The 22,493-nt window shown below is 38.4% G+C and overlaps 1 protein-coding gene across 1 annotated transcript in view; it reads right to left on the bottom strand.

Annotated features, from left to right (window-relative positions):
- MYOM1 (myomesin 1) overlaps window positions 1–22,493 on the bottom strand; it is a gene marked incomplete at its 5' end in the record, with an annotated part of 106,301 nt that overhangs the window by 74,309 nt on the left and 9,499 nt on the right. Inside the window, 4 exons of the mRNA XM_008569167.1 lie at window positions 6,390–6,446; window positions 8,230–8,429; window positions 10,983–11,124; window positions 18,278–18,439. Of these exons, the coding sequence (XP_008567389.1) occupies window positions 6,390–6,446; window positions 8,230–8,429; window positions 10,983–11,124; window positions 18,278–18,439 (561 nt within the window). The remainder of the gene's footprint in view (window positions 1–6,389; window positions 6,447–8,229; window positions 8,430–10,982; window positions 11,125–18,277; window positions 18,440–22,493) is intronic.

Here is a 22,493-nt window from a genome sequence, read left to right on the forward strand (position 1 = left end):
AAAAAAAAAAGACTGAAAGAAAAAATGAACACAGCACCAGTGAGCTGTAGGACAATTTCAAGTGACATGTAATCGGAGTTTCTAGAGTAGAGAAAAGGGAGGGAGGGGTGTAAAACTAGGGCTTACAGAGCCCTGGAGTCTGTTGCACAGACTGGGTCACAAACCCTCCACATGCAGGTCTGTGAGCTAGGTAATAGAAAAAGAAAAGGTCCTGGGAGCCGTGGGTATAGAAAAATGAATGGGTTTTATTCAGATCTAGGAGCAACTGTCCCAGTGGCTTCTCTGAGAGTTCTGAGAAGCACTGTGGATCAGAGCTGTTAGTCTTTTATACGTAAGTCCATCACCCTGGACACCTGGGTGCCCGTATGCAATTACATTTAAGTAGTAACAAGGAACACCTGAGGATATTTACAGCAAATGCTTGGCAAGATTCTGAACATCTGAGGGGCCCTGACCATTTTCCTAATTTTCCCCAGCAATCCACGCCTTCGGGGTCCCTCGCCGTACAACCTACGCATTCAGAATCTTCCGCGATGTTCCCTTAGCAAGGATAAGTGACCCTTACATTCATATAACCTATCATCTGTCCAATATGCCTTAAGGCTTGTCCTGTAGTTTTATTCTTTCAACTATTAGCCACACATGTCCAGTTAGTAGTCATCATTGGTGTGAAGTTCAGTGTATATTCAATAGGTATATTCAATTAAGCCAACACATTGGTCACACGAACATATGTATGTATCCAGTTGACTCTGGTGCTCGCATCCAGAACACTATGGGTGAAAAGACAGAAGGGTTATTGGTACCAATAGGGGGAGTTCTCGCCCCTCTGGTAAGATACATGCCAGTTTGCCATCCTGAGAAAGGATGGTTGCAGGAATAGGTGTCTTACCTGGTTTATGATGCCATACATTATGTGCTAGTACTGTTGGATCTGTAGGTTCTACATGTAACAGTATAAGGGAACTCATAATTGGCCATAATAATAATACAAATATGCCCTTTGGAAGAGAGTGCTTATCTGTTCCAGGCCATGTTACCTTTACTTGAGGAGGCCAGGTACTTGTCACCCAAGGTGAAATTTGCAAGTCTCCTTATAATCCGTTCCCCCAAGGCCCTATTAGGCCTACCCAGAGTATATGGGGGGCTTCTATTCTCCAAGGCCATTCCCACTGTACTGTCTGTCTCTGTTGTAAACAGGTTGGGGCTGGTAAGAGGATATTTCCATTCTTGCCATATCCTGGCTTCAAAAGCTCATCCCTAGTAGTGACTTGCAGCTGTATAGGTGCTGCAGCCCCATGCAACAGAGCTTCCACTGGAGAGGGCCCACCCTTACTGGGTCTCTCATTTAGAATCCTGATTGTCGGCCATAACCGCCATGTCCTCCCCTTCAGGGATCGGGGTTGGGCAGATAGCCTCAGCCCCCTTTTTAAAAGACCATTGTATTGCTCAATCATCCCTGCTGCCTGGGGATGATATGGCATATGTAATTTCCACTGAACAGACAACTGGGAAGCCCACTTCTGAACCTCATGTCCAGTAAAGTGGGTTCCACTGTCACTCTCTATGACTATAGGCTGGCCATACATGGCCGTAAGGCTATTCAGTGCCTTCACAGTGTTTACCTGGTTTGGGGCCTTACAAGGCCATACAAACAGAAGACCAGTAGCTGTATCAACAGCAGTGAAGATGTATCTGAAATTCTCTGACCTTGGCAGTGGTCCAACAAAGTCCACTTGCCATTGATTCAGGGGCACCTTTCCTCGAGTTATTTGCCCGTCTATATGGAGTACCTGCCAGGGGTGTGGACTCTCTTGAGCACATACTGGACAAGCATGACAGGCATTCACTACATCTTCCCATTTTATAGTCAAGGCCCCTCTTTGAGCCGCCATCCACATGGTTTTGCTGCCAGCACACTGCATTCATCGATGTAACCATTGGGCTACATCAGTAGCTGGGGCTCTCTCCAGCTATCTTACCTTAGCCAAGGCATTGGCTTCATCATTTCCTGGGCTGGCTAGGGGGAAATGTCCTGTGACATGAAAAAGGGTCACTGCTTTCTCATGCCCCAATCCCATAACTCTTGCCACATGGCTTGTACCAAAAGGGGTCGGTGGCCTACCAAACACCGTAGATATTTCCAAGTAGAAATCCAAAAGGTTAAACCTTTGTACAGCCCAGCTGTCAGTACAGATGGTTAATGGCCCAGGCTCATTTTTTATTACCATCCAAACAGCTCTCAATTCTGCCCATTGATTGCTTTGCCCTGTGACATTTTCATACCACATGGTATCTGTTAAGGGCTGGACAGCAACAGCTGTCCATGATGCTAAGGGTCCCATGCTAGAGCCATCTGTATACCGAGCTTGTTCTGTGATAGGTCCCTGTCCCTCATGGAAAGGTATAGCCTCCACCTCCATGGGTAACAGTTGTGTCAAAGTTTCCTCCACAACCTCTACTGGGCCTAGCACAGCTTGCAACTCTTTGGACAGAGGACTCATTGACACAGTGCTTCTTTGTTACATGCTCCCCATTTAGACAGAGTGGGAGTCTGAGCTATGCCCACTTTAGGGTTGGTTGTCCATGTGTGCAGCCAACATAATATGGGATATGTTGTCCTTACTAGGACTTTGGCAGTTCCTGTGATAGCTTCAGTGGCCATCAAGGCAGAATATACAGCTACTAGCTGTTTTTCTATTAGAGAACAGCGTACTTCAGCACCCTTCCAGAGCTGAGTCATGTGGTCAATTCATAAGAGGGTATAACAATAAAAATGTATATTCATCTACTAATAGAGTCTCAAAATATATGACGCAAAACCTGGTAGAACTGCAAGAAGAAATAGATAAATCCACCATTTAGTTGGAGATTTCATTACTACTCTCCCAATAATTGGTAGAACAAGTAGTCAGAAAATCATGAAGGATGTAAAAGTCTTGAAAAATGCCTTGAACTAACTTGACCTAATTAACATTTATAAAACTCAACAATAGCAGAATACAATGCTTTTCAAGTACACAATGAATATTTTTCAAGGTAAACTTTTTTCTGGGCCACAACACGTTTCAATAAATCTAAAAAGATTCAAATCATACAAAATATGTTCTATTTAATTCTGATGGAAATGAATTTGAAACCAATGAGAAAAAGATATCTGGGAAATCTGCAAATATTTAGCAATCAAATAACATACCTCAAATAACCCATGTATCAAAGAAGATATCAAAAGAAATTGGAAAGTAGGTTAAGCAAAATAATAATGAAAGTACAGTAGATCAAAATGTGTGGAATATAGCTAAAAGAGTACTTTGAAGAAAATTTAAAGCATTAAATACGTATATTATAAAATAAAGATCTGAAATTAATGATCTCAGCCTCCACCTTAAGAAACTGGAAAAAACCTAGCAAATCAAACTCAAATAAGCACAAGAAACAAAATAATAAAGATAAGAACATAAATAAAATTGGAAACAGAAAAACAATACAGGAAATCAATGAAACCAAAAGCTGTTTCCTTGAGAACATCAACAAAACTGATAACCTCTAGTCAGGTCAGGACAAAAAGAAGTAAGGCACGAACAAATATGAGGAATAAGAGAGGTGACATTACTATAAATTTTGCAAATATTAAAAGGATAATAAGGAAATATGAAGAATTTTATGATGAACAAATTCCTTGAAAGATGATATTAAAATTTACTCAAGGAGAAGTAAATGACCTGAATAGCACTAAATTTATTTAAGAAATTGAGTAGGTACTATAAAAGCTTCCCACAAAAAAATCTCTAGTCTTAGATGGCTCTACCAGTAAATTCTACTAAACAGTTAAGAAGGAAACAATAAAAATTCACACAAACTCAGAAAATTTAAATAGAGCAAATACTTTTCAACTCATTCAATGAGGTCAGTATTACTCTGATACCAAAACCAAAGGCTTTACTCGGGAAAATTACAGACCAATATCTGTTATGAATATAGATCCAAAAATTTCTAACAAAATTTTAGTAAATAAACTCCAAACAATAGATAAAAAAGATAATATAGCATAATCAAGTAGGGTCCATCCCAGGAATGCAAGGTTGGCTTTTCGGATCCCACATACAGACTGGTTCCCGCTCACTGGCTGAGCGAGGCGCGGGAGCAACGCCAAGGGTTGCAATCCCGTTGCCGGTCCCCGGTCCGGTGCGGGGGCAACACTGAGGGTTGCGATCCATTGCCGGACACGGAAAAAGACAAAAGACAAAAAAAAAAAAAAAAGAAAAAAGAAAAAATCTACACAATGTTAAATTTAATGGTAAAAGACTGAATGTTTTACTCCTAAGATCAGGAAAAGGCAAAGATGTCCAGTCTTAACCACTTCTATTTGACATTGCACTAGAAGTTCTAGCTGGAGCAATTAGGGAAGAAAAATAAGAGGAATCCAGATTAAAAAGGAAGAAGTTAATTTATCTCTATTCACAGATGACATATTCTGTATTAGAAAATCTTAAGGAATCCACATCAAAAATTTTTTAAAAACTAATGGTTGTGAAAATTAATAAATTAGTTCATCAAGATTGCAGGACATAACATCAATATACAAAAGGCAATTATAATTCTATATACTAACATCAAAAATAAATTGGAAAAAAAGTAACACCATTTACAATATCATCAGAAATATGAAATACTTAAGGATAAATCTGACAAAAATGTGCAGGACCTGTACAATGAAACTACTAAGCTGAGAGAAATTAAAGAAAACCTAAATAAATGGAGACGTGTTCATGAATCAGAGGACTCAATGTTGTTAAAATGTCAATTTAGATTCAGCAGACTCTGAACGAAATCCCAGCAGGTTTTTTGTAGAAATTGATAAACTGATTTTAAACTTTATATGGAAATGCAAAGACAGAATAGCCACAACAACTTTGGAAAAATAAACAAACACAAGATTAGAAGACTTATACTGCCTGGTTTTAAGACTATGAAGCTTATATGTGGGGGAAAAAAAAGAATCATATAAAAGCTACAGTAATGAAGACAGTATGATATTGATGTAGAGAAAATAAAATTGACGAATATAAATTCCAGAAATAGATTCACGAATACGTAGTCAATTTATTTTGACAATGTTGCCAAGGCAAATTAAATGGGTAAAAAATCAAACACAAGATTAGAAGACTTATACTGCCTGGTTTTAAGACTATGAAGCTTATATGTGGGGAAAAAAAAAGAATCATATAAAAGCTACAGTAATGAAGACAGTATGATATTGATGTAGAGAAAATAAAATTGACGAATATAAATTCCAGAAATAGATTCACGAATACGTAGTCAATTTATTTTGACAATGTTGCCAAGGCAAATTAAATGGGTAAAAAATAACCTTTCCAATAGATACTGCTGAAATAACTGTATAGCCATGTGCAAGTAATAACAACAACAATAATAATAATGAGACCCTTACTGCACACAATATAGAAAAAATTAATTTGAAATGAATTACAGATTGAAATGTAAGAGCTAATGCTGTATTTCCAGAAAAAAAAAATTGGAAAAATACTCGGATTTGACAAAGATGTTAAATGACACAAAAATGGCAAATAAAACATGAAAAGATGCTCAACATTATTATGGAAATGCAGAGCAAAACCACAAAGAAATACCACTATGAACCCACTATAATGGTTAAAATAAAAAAGACTGATCATACCAAGTACTAGTGACAATATAGAGCAAAAGGAACTCTCCTATACTGCTGGTGGGAATGTAAAATGGTACGATCATTTTGGCAATTCTTTTAAAAATTAAACATACACCTACCATATGACCCATCCATTCAAATCCTAGGTATTTATCTGAGAGAAATGAATGAGTACATCCACACTAACACTTAAGAATTTTTATAGAAGCTTTCAACAAGGAATGGATAAATACATCGGAATGAACTGATACATGCATCAACACGGACAGATGTCAAAGTAATTATACTAAGTAAAGGAAACCAGACAAAAATGAGTATGATCCCATTTACCTAAAACTGTGGACATTGCAAACTATAGTGACAGAAAGCCTACCATGATGGCCTGGAGGGAGGAATTACAAAGGGGCATGAGGAAATGTAAGGGAAGATGGATTTATTTATTATTTTGATCATGGTGATGGTTTCACAGGTGTATACACATGCAAAATTTATCAAATTGTACATTTTACATGTGTGCAGTTTACCGTATGACAATTACACCTCGATAAGGCTTTAAAAATAAAATGTGACTCACCAACAATATGTTTTAGAATGCTCTTTCCAAAACATCTTCAATAATATACACTGTACCTTCTAAAACAAAAGCTAAACTGTATAGCAAAACATTGGCAATAATATCTGGGGAAACTAGAGTTTTTACCTGTAGGTTCCTCTTCAGTGACAATGATCTGTCCAGTCCAGGGTGCTGAAGGGCGACCTGAACAAAGACAAACATAAAAATCACAAACATTCACAAATGCAGTTTCAACTGCACTGATAAACTGATGAACTGGCTGGATTAGTTACAAATGGGTTTGTGACTAGTTTACTTATGCATTTCCCTAATGAATCTTATTGAACAAGTATACAGTATTTTTGGGGACACGGCCCCTGTCTACAAGGGACTCACAATCTGCTACAGCCTATAATCTGCCTGGACTGACTTTTCTGGGATTGAAATTACACAAGCTAGATAAGTAACTCACGTTCATGTAGCCATTTATTGTGCATCTCCTGAAACATGCAGGCTTTCTCGTCCCTTCTTAAGAAACAGCATGTGTTTGGGAGAAACATTTCTAGAACAAATGTAAGCTCAGTAGTTATTTATCTGTCGTAATGAAAATGAGAGAGGAGAGGGGGAATTGACGCTACAGTAAAGCTTAGCAAAAGCAGCAATTTTTTCCATTACATTTTGAAGTGTTGTCTACAAAGAAAATCAGTTTGGATCCTGAGTAAGGAAAATGGATGAGACAGATGTAAAGTTAAAGAGAAAATTCATTTCTGTGATTCCATAAACATCAGAAAGAGAGAATGGCTCAACTCCTGCTTTAATCAAGGGACTTTTCTCCAGAGTTTGTGCAAATACAGAAGGTAATAAAGAAGATAACTAATTTTCAATTCAAACAAACCTTATTTTGATTGGAATTTATAAAAGAGAAGCAAATGAAAGTATGAGATGGAATTTGAAAATTTAGGGAAAAGGGAAGTCAGATGTTTGGTGAAATGTGATTGGAGAGCAATCGAGGAGGCTGATTAGACACAGCACCAGGGAAAAAAGGTGACATTACTTAGATTTTTTATGATGCCACTAAATGACTTAAGGTAAAGAATAACACTGTGAATATGGCACAGACCAGTAGTCCTCAACTAGGGTAATTTTGCCCTCAGGAGACATTTGGTAGTGTCTGGAGACATTTTTGATTGTCACAATTGGAGAGGGGATGCTACTGGCATCTAGTGAGTAGAGGCTGCTGAACATCCTACAATGCACAGGACATTCTCCCTCCCCCAACAAAGAATTACTGCCTAAAAATGTCAGTAGGACCAAGGTTGAGAAGTCTGGTAAAGACTAAAATGTTACCATCCAACAATCCTTGGAATGTCATTTTACTTGAACCCAATTATTGGGGATGCTCTATGGGTTCCCATGAAACAAATGAAGAGCATAATTTATGTACAATGGCTTTTACGTGGAGACTTGGAGGCTAAATAAATAAAAAGATTGTTTTTGACTGTCTAATATGGAAACTCAAATATAGATCAGATATAACGTTGTAAATCTGTTTTTCCTTTGATATAGAGAAACTCACTCTGCTGAAATATTAATGCTGTAAGGGTGAACTTCAAGGTTAAGAAAGTCACCTTGAGTCAGGAAGAAAATTATATTTGGAATGCATTAATAACAAAATGAATAAAAATGCTCTCCAGCCTCTTTGTTTTCATATTTCATTCTACACACAATGCCTGGAAGTCAGTTTAATAAGGCAAACGTTTCCGAATAAAATAAGATATAATAAACCCCTTAAGAAAATGAATGGATCAAAAAACAAATACAGTACTTTTTTCCAGTTTTTTTCCCCTAGAATTTTCTGATCAAAGGGGATTTCTTATTCTCTTCTCCCTCTAGTGGAAAGGAGAGGAATAACCTTGCAATGAAGCCTTATTCTCACAGTTATTTTTAAGAAGTTTAGGGAAGATCCTGAAAAATGAAAAGTGCTTACTTTTAAGTCTAGCTTTCTCAGCTGGATCCAGAGCAGCCACGGGCTCAGAAACTCGAGATGGCAGGCCTATTCCAGTTTTATTCACAGCTCGAACTCGGAATATATAGGAACGACCTTCTATCAGTCCAGTGACTGGAAAACGAGCAAACTTCACAGGTGTGTCATTGCATTGAGACCAATTATCTGTGCCCACCTCACATCTAAGAGAGTGATTGGAAAAAATATTAAAAGAAGTATGGCTAAACTAATAGCTCTAGCACTGCAAACCCACCCAGTTGCTTCAGATGTCTCTCTGTAAAATATACGACTCAGGTGTGGCCTGCCAGTTATTTAACTGCAGGCACTTAGTCCTGCTCAGATGCAAAGTGTCTTCTTTAGCAAGAAGAAATAAGCCTCAGATCCTTCCTGAACTCATTAGAAGCAGACAGCTGAAGGGCCTCGTGTGTTAAGTGGAGGAGTTTGGGGGCGGGGGGAAACACAGGCAGGTATCTACAATTTTTACACTGGAGAGGCTTACGGGGGTCTTCCCTCAAACATTTCCCTGGCTGATGCCTTCAATACTGCCATTAGTGACTTCTTTCTTTGATTTCATTAGGCATTTTCTTTTAAAAAAAAGTAAGTATTGTTGAGAAAGTTGACACCTTTAAAAGAAACCTATTTACACTGTAGTTTGGAAAATAGCTCACCTTATGTTCTCACTTGGTGGCCATATCTTGTGTGGGTGGAAGGATGAGGGGGTTATTGTAATACGTTTGTTCCTCTAACAGATGAGAAACAGGGTGATTCCCAGGCCTGGCAGGGGAAGATCAAGGACTTGGAAACTCTGATTTTTAATCGAGTGCTTTTACAGCAGTTGGTACCTGAGGATGGAGTGGGTTGCTCCCCAGGAGACAAGTATGACTGTTCGTATCATGCTATTGGCCTGCTCAACAGAGCTTTAGGGGCTCAATGTGTGAATGAATTATACAGCATTAGGATTAAGAAACTCATCATTTTTCACAAGCAGAGCACTTTTAGTTTATATCACTTCCCCAAAATGGCTCTATGTCCAAAATCTATAAGTCCCAAATGATTCTCATGGGTAAAAGGTGGTTGGGATGGCGGGTGTACGTTCCCCTCTTCACCGTTACCTTCCATTCTTTGATTATACACAATAGATATTTTCTTCAATTTTATGTGAAGTATTGTCAAATGTAACTTCAATCCTTACCTTCCGTCCATTTCCCCTAAATCTTTCCCTTGTGCAAATTCTGGAGCTGCTATGGGTGGGACATGGCAGAGAGCTAGGTTAGGACAATTCTTCAAGCTGTACCTGTCTCCAGAGATCCTGCCAGGCCTCGCCCTCTCCCCTATGCAGACACTGTCATGGTGACCCACTGACTTCTAACCCTCATGTGGGCAGAAATAAAGGTGGAGAGCGCTGCTACTGACACTTCTACAGCACGTTGGAACAGAAAGAGCACAGACCTAAGCCAGGCCAAAATTTGAATTCTAGTTCTGCTTCTTACTACCTGAGTGTTGTTAGGAGAATTAGTGTTTTCTCGCTGACATGTGGTCTTGGGCCAGCTACTTATTTCCTACCTGTAATTATAACACCTACCTCAAAGGGTAGTTATGGGTTAGTGGTTAATATATGCAAAGTGTTTAGTACAGTACCATGCATGTAGTAAATGTTAATAAATATTAGCCATAATGTGGTTATTTTTATTATGACTATGGCAAGAGAAGAACAGAATGTACTGATTGTCCCTGGTCTTTCACTGATCAAAGTCTGCAAATCTCTTGGAAATTTGCCAAAGACAATAAAACAGAAACTGAAAGTATGAAAAAGAATCTTCCTAAACCTTCATAATTCATCACTACTAAAGATGAAATCATTTGAAAGCACTATTTCATGTGTATGGTTAAATAGTATACAATTTAATTATAAATACTTCTATGGACAGTATTAATCCCAAGGGGCATATGTTTACTTATTGTAATAAATATGAGGTTTAATATACCTTGGTACAAACCCATTGTACTATAGTAACACAAATTGTCTGTCCCTAGTCGTTTCTATAATCATATTTCAACACTTAAAAATGAAAAGAGAATTGGAGCAACTATTTGAATAGAAACTAAGTCAGAGAACAATGTATTTAGGCCAGCAACCTAAATTTGTTGTCTATATCATCCAAACTCACTGGATAATTAATGTGCACAACCCAGTTACTATAAATATAATAGACTCTTAAGTTTTGCAGAATGTAAATAACAAGAGCTTATAAATAGAGCATAATTTAATACTGTTGGTTTCTGTTATTTCATTGTGTACCTGAAACCACATCTTGCAATGTAAATAAGATTTTGTTAGTATTTCTAAAGTCAATATTCTTAAATTACCAACATATCAGAAATATGGACATTTAATATATTTAATATATTTAATACCAGCATTCTTGCCAAATTAGTGACTTGAGTTGGTAGTCAAATTCAAAGAATCTATCTCTAGAATTTAGGTAGATAGACATGAATATATAGACATAGATAGAGTATATATACACATATATTTTATATGTATATATGTATGTTCATATACTATATATATGAATAGAGAGAGGGAGAAAGAGACAGAGATGAGGAGAGAAACAGAGACAGAGAGAAAGAGGGCAGGAGAAGACCAGAAAAGAAAATATTTCACCTAGAAATGATGGGAGAAACCAAGCATGCATCTTTATGGCCAAATAACTGAAGTTAGACTGAGCACTAACTTATCAATAAAATATCCCAGAATAGGACTCCCTCCATCTACAGCTGGCTGTTTCCAAGAGATGATGATATAATCTTTGTTGGCATCCAAGCACACCACATCCAAGGGAGAGGCTGGGGCTCCTTCAATCTCCGCATCAGCATCTGTGGAGATATAGAGGGACCCATTAATTCTCTCAGATGTGCTCTGCCAGCTGGGCAGGCTGAGGCCCTAGTGCACACTTTTCTCAGCACATCACTGTAGTGGCTGCATCTTTGGCCCACGAGAGCAAGCTTCAAATCTTGTAATTTATTTACCAACATAACAATGTGTGCTTTTCACCTTCAGTAGGAAGAACATTATGTTAAAAAACAGGGCTCTGCAAAGAACCCATAACCTTTGCCTCTTGACCTTTGCTGCCCAAATGTTCCAAAAACATTCCAAGTCACTGCAACAATTAAAAAAAAGTTCGAGGAGAAAAAATGGCGACGGGTATGGAGCGCCCGTGTCAGGAAATTTAAAAAACAGGGCTCTGCAAAGAACCCATAACCTTTGCCTCTTGACCTTTGCTGCCCAAATATTCCAAAAACATTCCAAGTCACTGCAACAATTAAAAAAAAGTTCGAAAAAATTAATATGGAGATGTTGGAGATTGCTATCAGAAAAGTCAGTTGTGCCAGAAAGGCTGCTTATTCTTAAGGCATTGATTGTGCAATGTTACTGAGTAACTATGAAAGGCACCAAGGGGGACACACAGCCCTTCCTGTTACCTTCTGGATGCATCTACAAGGGAATAAGAACCATGGAGCTTTGCCTATCCCTATGCTGGGCACTACCATTTTGAAGGAGAAAGGAAAACATTCGTTTTAATCAAATGATTGTTCCCAAACTGATGATACTTAGGAAATTAACTCTGATGCAATACCCACATCTGAGCTTAGCTTATCTGAGTTCAGTAAAGGTCCAGGATAATACCGGAAACAGAGAACACTTATGAAATGGGATCCTCTCACAGTGCGGTCCCCTTAGGCACAGCTAACTTAGGGAATCAGGGCTGTTTTTAGGAGAAGGGGAAGGAGAATGAAAATATTCAGTTAGTAACCTTTTAAGTGAGCGTGATTAAGACAAGAGGTAGGGCCCCCGGGGGAGGGAGTCCACATGTGCCAGTTCCTCCTGGCATTTGACCAACCCTTTCATAAACGGTCTTAGTAGAAAGGGCTGAGACATGTGGGAGCCACTCATGCAATGGAAAACACCTATGTGATGGAACAAACACTTTCCTTGCCTATGATCTACACTTCTGTAATTCTTATGAGTTCCTAAGCCATTTGAGGACATGGCAGAAATATTCGTATACTTCTGAAATTCATAGGTTTGCATTACCTGTGAAGAGCTCAAGTCACTTGGGTTTTGGACACTGTTTCTGCCCCGTGAACCAGCAGGAAAGTGTCTCCAGGCAAATATCTCCTGCAGAAGTGTTATAGGAGAATGTAACTAACTCATCTTACAGAAGCTGAATGCAGACTCCCTCATGCCACACAACAGAAATGAGCATCTTGGTGCAGAAAAACTTCTTTCCTTCCAGGCTCTGAGAGCCTGGTCTAGGCGTCTCACCACGACGGCTATCCCAAGAGCAGAGCTAGAATGGCAGTAGGGATGCTGAGGCAGAAGAGGCACAGCTAGAAAGCCACTTGGCCACCAGGGGGACAGCTGGCAACCTCTAGCCTTTTGCTATAATGTGACACCCAGCGAGCCCTGCACTGATAGAGCGCACAGCCCTGCACTGATAGAGCACAGTTCAGTTAGCTGAGTGTCTGTTGAATAGATGTACAACAGCAGGAATACACTGTCACAGAGCCTGGCAGACAGTGGGCATTCATGGGGCCATTTTTCAACATTTTTATAACATTGATTGGAATATGTCCCTCACAGGGCGAGCTTGATGGTCTTTCAAGTTACTAAGGCATTTATTCATTCATTTTTTCATTCAGTCAGCTAGTGCTCTTTAGGTGCTAAATGTGAAAGTTAAAAAAAATAAGGATCATTCTTTCTCCCAAGAAGTTACAATACAGTGGGGGGAACAAAATATACTTGGAATGACAGGAGAACACCTGTGAAGCAACGTCACCTAGTGTTTGGCTTCCAGAAGCTGCCATCCACAGTTCACAGTCCTCATTCAGTTGACATTAATCCTCCTCTACACCACCGCCCTTCCCTTTCCCAACCCTCCAAATAGCCAAACTTTTTGTAGGTTGGATTAATTGGGTCAAAGATTAACGAGAGGCTGGGGCTCCTTCAATCTCCGCATCAGCATCTGTGGAGATATAGAGGGACCCATTAATTCTCTCAGATGTGCTCTGCCAGCTGGGCAGGCTGAGGCCCTAGTGCACACTTTTCTCAGCACATCACTGTAGTGGCTGCATCTTTGGCCCACGAGAGCAAGCTTCAAATCTTGTAATTTATTTACCAACATAACAATGTGTGCTTTTCACCTTCAGTAGGAAGAACATTATGTTAAAAAACAGGGCTCTGCAAAGAACCCATAACCTTTGCCTCTTGACCTTTGCTGCCCAAATATTCCAAAAACATTCCAAGTCACTGCAACAATTAAAAAAAAGTTCGAGGAGAAAAAATGGCGACGGGTATGGAGCGCCCGTGTCAGGAAATGGCACGATCCTGAGAGCTGTGAGCTGTGATACCAGAGTATTGACTGCATTTCTGAGAGCAACAAAGGACGAATAAATCTTTCAACAACGATCCTACATCGACAAATAAGCGGCAGCGGGTTCGAGTATATGATTAAAAATGTTGAAATTCCTTTTAGTTCCATAACTCAGAGATAACTACTACTAATATATTGGCCTAAATCTTTTTAGATTTTGTCCTATATTTAGAAACTCAAAAATGATTATTTTTAAATAAAATGGGATTGTACTATATAGTTTCACATAAATGTTTTATTCTTGATATATTTTCATATCAATAAATACAGGTATACATCATTAGTTTTCACTGCTATGTAGAATTCCATTGTTTATAAGCAGCATTTATTATACTTTATTTTACAACTTCCATACTGGTGGATACCTAGATTTCTTCCAGTCTTCCCCAATACAAACATTTTTTCACCTTTGTCCACTTAAATTTCTAGAACTGGAATTGTTGGAAATACGTGTTTTCAATATATACTGACAACTCACCCTGAGAACAGTTGAACTAATTTACTCACCAGCCATGTACAGGAGAGTCTATTCCCCCATTCCTTTACCCCAGTGGATTTTTACAATCTTCTAATCTTTTCAGTACGATGGATAAAAATGCTATCTCATTTCAATTTCCTTGCTTTGATTACTAGTAAAATTTTATCATACATTAATTTGCTATTTGCAATTCTTCTTTCATGACATTTCTATTCTACCCTTTATCATTTTATCATTTCTGTCTCTCTCTTTCTGTGCGTGTGTGTGAGAGAGACAGAAAGAAAAGGAAAGAATATATAAAAGCCTAGAAAAATATGTAACAAAATGATAACATTGTATATCTCTGGATGATAGATTTAGGGATTGCTTTTCTCTTTTTAAAATTTTTTATTTATATTATCTATTTTTTCACAACGAACACATATTATCTACGTAATAAAATCCTGGCCAAATGTGTACAGCTCTGCAATGTGTTTCTTTAGACATATGGAACTTTATACACTAATCATTCTGGTGTGGAAGCTATTTTCTAAGCAGCAAAAATGCCACTGTTCTAAAACAGTGCACTGAAATGGCCTCATGAAGCTCAAAAGATACAAAGTCACATAAAATATCATTTAAAACACTTTGGCAGTTTCTTAAAAAGTTTAACATATATTTATCCATTTGTACAAATTCCATCTGTAGGTATGCATCCAAGAGAAATGAAAACATAGGCACATAAATTTGAACACAATGTTCATAGCAGCTTCATTCATAACCAAGAGTGGAAACAATCCAACTGTCTATCAACTGGTGAATATATAAACAAAATGGGGCATATCCATACCTTCGAATACTATTTAGCAATAAAGAGGAACAAGCTGCTAACATGTGTTACAACGTGAATGAACCTCAAAACACGCGAAGTGAAACGAGTTAGGCATAAGTGATCACATATTTCTAGAAATGTCCAGAAAGGCAAATCTATAGAGATGGAAGGTAAATTAGTAGTTGCCAAAAGCTCGACTAGAAGTAAGAGCAGGAAGCAGGCACAAGAAATCACTTTGAGGTGATGAAAATACTCCAAAAGTGGCCTGTGGGTGATGGTTGCACAACTTTGTAAACCTAACATCAGTGAATCTTAATGTATGTAAATTATACCTCAATAAAGATGTTTTTAAAAACCTTAAATCATTTAAAATGAGCTTACACGTCAAATCTTTTTCTAAAACTTGTTAAATTCTAAATGTGATTGCTGAATTTATCTTTCCAATTTTGTCTTTTCCATTGATCTTTTAAATTTTCTCACATCAACATCTGATAAATTTTATAATCTTTCAGTTCCCTTAGTTTGTGGATTTGAAAACTGGCTGAAGTATAAATTTCAAATCTCAACTCCTTCCTCCTGATTATAGTTAGTAATGGGAAGTCCGGCCTAAGGAGGCAGAGAGGCACAATTCTGGGTGTGGGTTCTCAGAAATGCTGTTGAGGAGGAACCATAGACTATGCCAGAGTTCCCAGAAAAAGTCCATAAAGGAAGCACCACGGCATGACGAACTTTTTTTGGAATAGCCAGAGGTGTTCTCTGGTTCAGGTGAAACATTGGAAAGTGGAGGCAAAGACTTGGCTTATTTAGTCCTCATCTAGCAAGGTTTATCCAGGTGATCTGGCTAACCAAACTTACTTGCTGATGAGCTCCATGTGTCAGTTCTCACTGTGACTTACCCAGAAGACTAGCTCTCTTCCCTCAGCAATATTGCAAGGTTTATCCAGGTGATCTGGCTAACCAAACTTACTTGCTGATGAGCTCCCATGTGTCAGTTCTCACTGTGACTTACCCAGAAGACTAGCTCTCTTCCCTCAGCAATATTGACTTTTCCCAGGATGCTGTTCTGGAGAAGACAGTCTGAGACATTTGTCAGATGTTATTGATGGTCACGCATGTTTATCAGTTGCTGCTCCATAGCAGAATTCAATGATCATCTGTTATTTTTCAATACTGGTGTGATATAGACTGCTAACTGTCCACGGTATCCATTCTTCCTGATTCCTTTTAGAACCCCTGAGTGCTAGCAGGGAATGTGGCTGGGTACCCAGAGACTAGACATACAAGCTTCCCTCACCATGAGGTGTGTGCATGTGCTAAGTGGTCACCAAGCAAAAGCGAAGTGTGCGCCCTGCCTCTGCCCCTCCACTTCCTTTCTTTCCCCTCCCATAGGCTGGAACAGGATCATGGGACAGCACCACTGGCACTGTGGAATAACAACACAGATGGGACCTGAGACACTGAATGATCACCCCCTACCTCTGGACTGATAGGCACAGGACAGAAATAAACTTTTTGTTGTTTCATTTTAGCAGTTCAGCCCATATGCTAATTAAAATCCTGGGTTAAGTGTCAGAAGACCTATAACCTAGTTCCACTTCTGCTTCTAACTAACCAAGGCTTTTGGTAAATCATTGTACTTTTTTGAGCTTTAGTTTCTGCATCTTAAAATTAGGGGGTTGGACTAGAATGGAAATTCTAACTTTTTTTGTGCCACAGACCCCTTCGTCAAACTAGTAAAGCCTAGAGGTCCCTTCTAAGAAAAATGCTTTTAAGCGCATAAAATAAAATACATGAGATTACAAAAGAAATCAATTTGGGGAGTCAATGTATCCCAGTTAAAGACACCTGGATGAGGGCCGGCCGGTGGCGCACTGGATAGTGTGTCGCTTGGGAAGCGCGGCGGCGCTCCCGTCCAAGGGTTCGGATCCCACATACAGACCGGCTCCAGCTCACTGGCTGACCGAGGTGCGGGCGCAACACCGAGGCTTGCGATCCCGTTGCCGGTCCCGGTCCGGTACGGGGGCAACACTGAGGGTTGCGATCCGTTGCCGGACACGGAAAAAAGACAAAAAAAAAAAAAAAAAGACACCTGGATGATTAAAGTTCCATTTTGATCAAAATGCCTATGATTTGATGATTCTCTTTAGTGCATGAGAAATAAAAATCAGTGAGTCTACCTGCATTGTTTATAGTTTTAATTTTCTGTATATTATAACATTTTGCCGTTTTAAAAGCCTTTCTGGCTGGGGCAGTCTCAACTCTTAGAGATAGCCCAGCGGGAGCATGCCTCTGATATGTAAACTAACCAACCTAAGAACCACACCTCCTTTATCTGACCCATATACCCCAGGAAGCGATATTCCTCTGCCTTTATTGCCCCAGGGCTAGGTACCAAGCAACTAGGGACCACATGTATAGTTTAAAGCTTGCTGAAATTATCACACGAGCCAGTCCAGAGCTGTTTACCTGTCCTGCCTTGCCTTTACTGCAGAAACTCCAGTAAAGATCAGGGTCTAAACTCTCCTCTTGCTCCTGCCCCTTCTGCCTCTTGACCCACCCTGGTGCTTTCCCATGTGCACCTGCGTGGCATGGCCTGCCTCCTGTCTCTAGGAGCTGTGAGGATAATAAATTTTGTCTTTTTGAGCCTCTCCTCTGTCTCCTCTTGTGGCTGTACCTGACTGACCATCACATAAAAGAACGTAGAAAACGTCCTGAAACTGTTTTAATTAACAGTTGAAATTAACTTTCTGAAACTGTTAATTGTCTTCCAAAGTGCTAGGATCCCATGCAGAAATAATATTCCACTTCTACATTCAAGACACCACTGAATATAGTTTGTCTTAAGAATTACGTTGTAGCACCTTGTTTCCTAGTTCATCAAAACCGCAGCTACAAAGAAAGGGCCTGGAATGAAATAATAAATTTGCTCCCTGAAATACTTATTAAAGAGTAAATCCAAAAATTACAAATCCCTCTTTTGTAGAAGCTTCTGTAAACTGAGGTGCTTTCTGTATCATTAGGACTTAGTATCTCCACTTGAACACCTACAGAGAACTGCACTAGTACCTCAATGAAGATGAGGAAAGTCCTGATATTAGCAACCATAACATGGTCCAGTAACCGGGTAGCCTCAGGGTTGGTGCCTTCAAGGTTCACCTTTTACACTAGGTCCAATTTTACGGGAAATTAATATTCGTATTGCAGGTAATCTGGAAGAATTTTCACCATTACAAAAATATGTTTGGATAGATTGATTTGACATCAGTATTTTAAATACTGGGTGTTCTGCGTTTTGCTAGGTCTTACCTCGAACAAAGACATAAGCGCTATATTGCTCATAATAGTCTCCCATTCGTACACGGATTGTATAGAGGCCTTCATCTTCTTTGTTGAGATGAGAAAATGTCAGTGTTGCCCGCTCTCCACTCCAATGTGTTTGCACCCATTTTGATGGAGAAACAGGTGCTCCTAGAAATGAAAAGGAAAGTAAGCAAATTAACTTACTTTTTCCTCCATTACTCCCTTTTTCCCTCCTCTCCATTCCTCTCTCTTAGCCTTTTCTATACTGAAAACTATGGAAAGTAAGCAAATTAACTTACTTTTTCCTCCATTATTACTCCCTTTTTCCCTCCTCTCCATTCCTCTCTCTTAGCCTTTTCTATACTGAAAACTATCTGACTACTAGAGGAAGTCTCTGGGACTTTGAGCCATTCTGCTATGTATATATTAGGAAAAATACTAGAACAGAAATGAGAGGACCAAGGCCAGATACATAATTTGCAAGGCTCAGTGAAAAATTAACTTGCAACTCCCCTTGTCCAAAAGCAGAAAAAAAGTGCAGTTAAAGGTGCTAAAATTGAAGCCTTTTTTCTTTAAAAAATATTTTATTACTTATGAAATATAGTAGGGGTAATACAAATTGCAAAAATAAAAAATACTTTGTTGTAAAATAATAATACTTTACTGATGTGCTATCTTGACAAATAATAAGATATTTCTGGTTTGCTTTTCTGCAAATTTGTTTATAAGGTCATCAAAATATATACTTTTAGCAACTTCACTTTAAATTATTATAATTGAAAGTCAGAGGAGAGGAGGGTTAAGGAGAAATTTGGTAAAAGTCACAAAGAGTAATTATGATTTGTAATAATGAATATGCTAATAATATTGGTTTGATCATTACGTATTGTACACAAATAATGATAGTCAACACTGTACCCCCAAAATATGTATAATCAATTATGCTTCAATAAAGAAGTTTTTTAAATACACCCCAAAAATATGTATAATCAATTATGCTTCAATAAAGAAGTTTTTTAAATAATAAAAATTTTAAAAATCAATATATTTGAAAGCAATATCAGTCACTCTTTGCAAATGAAAGCTCACAAATGAATTTTGATAATTTTTTAGTTTGAGTGAGAAGGCTCTTTCTGCTGATATAACTATTACAGGAGCTGTTAAGAGTGTTATATAGGCTATAATAACATGGGGTTAATTTTCTGATACTCTGTTTCAAAATGTAAATTTAGTATTCTAAAACTGATTATTCATGATGAATAATTTTTCTAAAAAAATTTATCTCCAATCAGTTTTATATAAAGCTGAATTTAATTTTAAATGTAAATTTAGGCACAATTGCATTTTAATGTTTCCTGTCATGTCCTCTAACTTTAAACCAAAAATGACTTTGTCATATGTATATAATTCAAAATGCCCGTTTATGCATTCTATCACTGTATCTTTGATTACACCTAAAAATTAATTTTAAAACTGTCCTCCTCCTCGTTAGTAATTGGTTCATCCTAAGTTTCATATGAAAATCATGTTCTTTTGCATCAAATCCTACAATCTTTCAGTTAAATTTGTATTTCTAATTCTCAAAACCAGCGATTCTAAACTCTGAAGAATTCTAACAACGGCCTTATCTGCTTTATTGCAATGCTTTTATTTCGTAATATTTCGCTGGCAAAGTTTACTGCCTGATCGCCAGCAGTTCCTGTGCTGGTGCTCTGGCTGGGGAGTTAATAATGCCGGTGCAGATCCCACAGAGATGCGTTCCGGAGTTGGACATGCCAGCTGGCTGCCTGCTGTGTGTTCCCCTGCTGCCTCCACGTGGAGCCCCTCCTCTCCTCTGGGGCCACAGCCACATTGCCACAACTGCCGCCGTTCCTAACGCCAATCTGGGTCCCGGTCCCGGTCCCAGCCATCACCTCGGAACCCCACGGTGCCCCAGACCGCCNAGAAAGTAAGCAAATTAACTTACTTTTTCCTCCATTACTCCCTTTTTCCCTCCTCTCCATTCCTCTCTCTTAGCCTTTTCTATACTGAAAACTATCTGACTACTAGAGGAAGTCTCTGGGACTTTGAGCCATTCTGCTATGTATATATTAGGAAAAATACTAGAACAGAAATGAGAGGACCAAGGCCAGATACATAATTTGCAAGGCTCAGTGAAAAATTAACTTGCAACTCCCCTTGTCCAAAAGCAGAAAAAAAGTGCAGTTAAAGGTGCTAAAATTGAAGCCTTTTTTCTTTAAAAAATATTTTATTACTTATGAAATATAGTAGGGGTAATACAAATTGCAAAAATAAAAAATACTTTGTTGTAAAATAATAATACTTTACTGATGTGCTATCTTGACAAATAATAAGATATTTCTGGTTTGCTTTTCTGCAAATTTGTTTATAAGGTCATCAAAATATATACTTTTAGCAACTTCACTTTAAATTATTATAATTGAAAGTCAGAGGAGAGGAGGGTTAAGGAGAAATTTGGTAAAAGTCACAAAGAGTAATTATGATTTGTAATAATGAATATGCTAATAATATTGGTTTGATCATTACGTATTGTACACAAATAATGATAGTCAACACTGCACCCCAAAAATATGTATAATCAATTATGCTTCAATAAAGAAGTTTTTTAAATAATAAAAATTTTAAAAATCAATATATTTGAAAGCAATATCAGTCACTCTTTGCAAATGAAAGCTCACAAATGAATTTTGATAATTTTTTAGTTTGAGTGAGAAGGCTCTTTCTGCTGATATAACTATTACAGGAGCTGTTAAGAGTGTTATATAGGCTATAATAACATGGGGTTAATTTTCTGATACTCTGTTTCAAAATGTAAATTTAGTATTCTAAAACTGATTATTCATGATGAATAATTTTTCTAAAAAAATTTATCTCCAATCAGTTTTATATAAAGCTGAATTTAATTTTAAATGTAAATTTAGGCACAATTGCATTTTAATGTTTCCTGTCATGTCCTCTAACTTTAAACCAAAAATGACTTTGTCATATGTATATAATTCAAAATGCCCGTTTATGCATTCTATCACTGTATCTTTGATTACACCTAAAAATTAATTTTAAAACTGTCCTCCTCCTCGTTAGTAATTGGTTCATCCTAAGTTTCATATGAAAATCATGTTCTTTTGCATCAAATCCTACAATCTTTCAGTTAAATTTGTATTTCTAATTCTCAAAACCAGCGATTCTAAACTCTGAAGAATTCTAACAACGGCCTTATCTGCTTTATTGCAATGCTTTTATTTCGTAATATTTCGCTGGCAAAGTTTACTGCCTGATCGCCAGCAGTTCCTGTGCTGGTGCTCTGGCTGGGGAGTTAATAATGCCGGTGCAGATCCCACAGAGATGCGTTCCGGAGTTGGACATGCCAGCTGGCTGCTTGCTGTGTGTTCCCCTGCTGCCTCCACGTGGAGCCCCTCCTCTCCTCTGGGGCCACAGCCACATTGCCACAACTGCCGCCGTTCCTAACGCCAATCTGGGTCCCGGTCCCGGTCCCAGCCATCACCTCGGAACCCCACGGTGCCCCAGACCGCCCAGGTGCTCCTGTGCGCGCCCACAGGCCAGGCCCGCTGCTTGGCTGCACGCCCACTGGGAACTGCGCCTGCGCGCGTCTGCACTGGCACATTGCACATCTCCTCTGGTCATGTGCACGCTCCACAGTCCCTTTGGACTTCACGTATAACACACAAGTTCAAAGATGCCATGATTGTGATTGAGAGACGTTGACAGCAGAGCATTAAACCAAGCCCAGGTCCCCTTCCAGGAGTGGTCCTATGAGACCGCACAGTTCGCATGCCCAGAAATTCAGCCCTGCCAAGGACCCATTTCAGTCCCACCTTTTTCATTAACTAATTAGGCAACTTTCAGGCAAATCACTTAACCTCTTTACCCCTTATGGTTTGATTGTTTTGGTTTGTTTTTTAAGAATGAAATGGAGTTTACAAGTAGCTTACAGGAAATAACACAAAGTATTATCGTTAACTATTTTTTTCTTTCATTTTTCTATATTTTTTCCGAAGTTTATTTTATAAAATAGTTAAACAGAAAAACTACATGATAACCTTACATTAGTAAGAGATTACATTACACAGTAGCTAAATGTGTTCTGGGATTTTTAAGTTTTTAAGTGTTTTAAACTATGATCCATTCTAGAAATAAACCTCGTGATGACTTTAAGAAAAATTAAAAGGGAAAATGGAGAGTC

Source organism: Galeopterus variegatus, unplaced genomic scaffold (genome assembly GCF_000696425.1).
Source record: "Galeopterus variegatus unplaced genomic scaffold, G_variegatus-3.0.2 Scaffold471, whole genome shotgun sequence".
Lineage (NCBI taxonomy): Eukaryota > Metazoa > Chordata > Mammalia > Dermoptera > Cynocephalidae > Galeopterus > Galeopterus variegatus.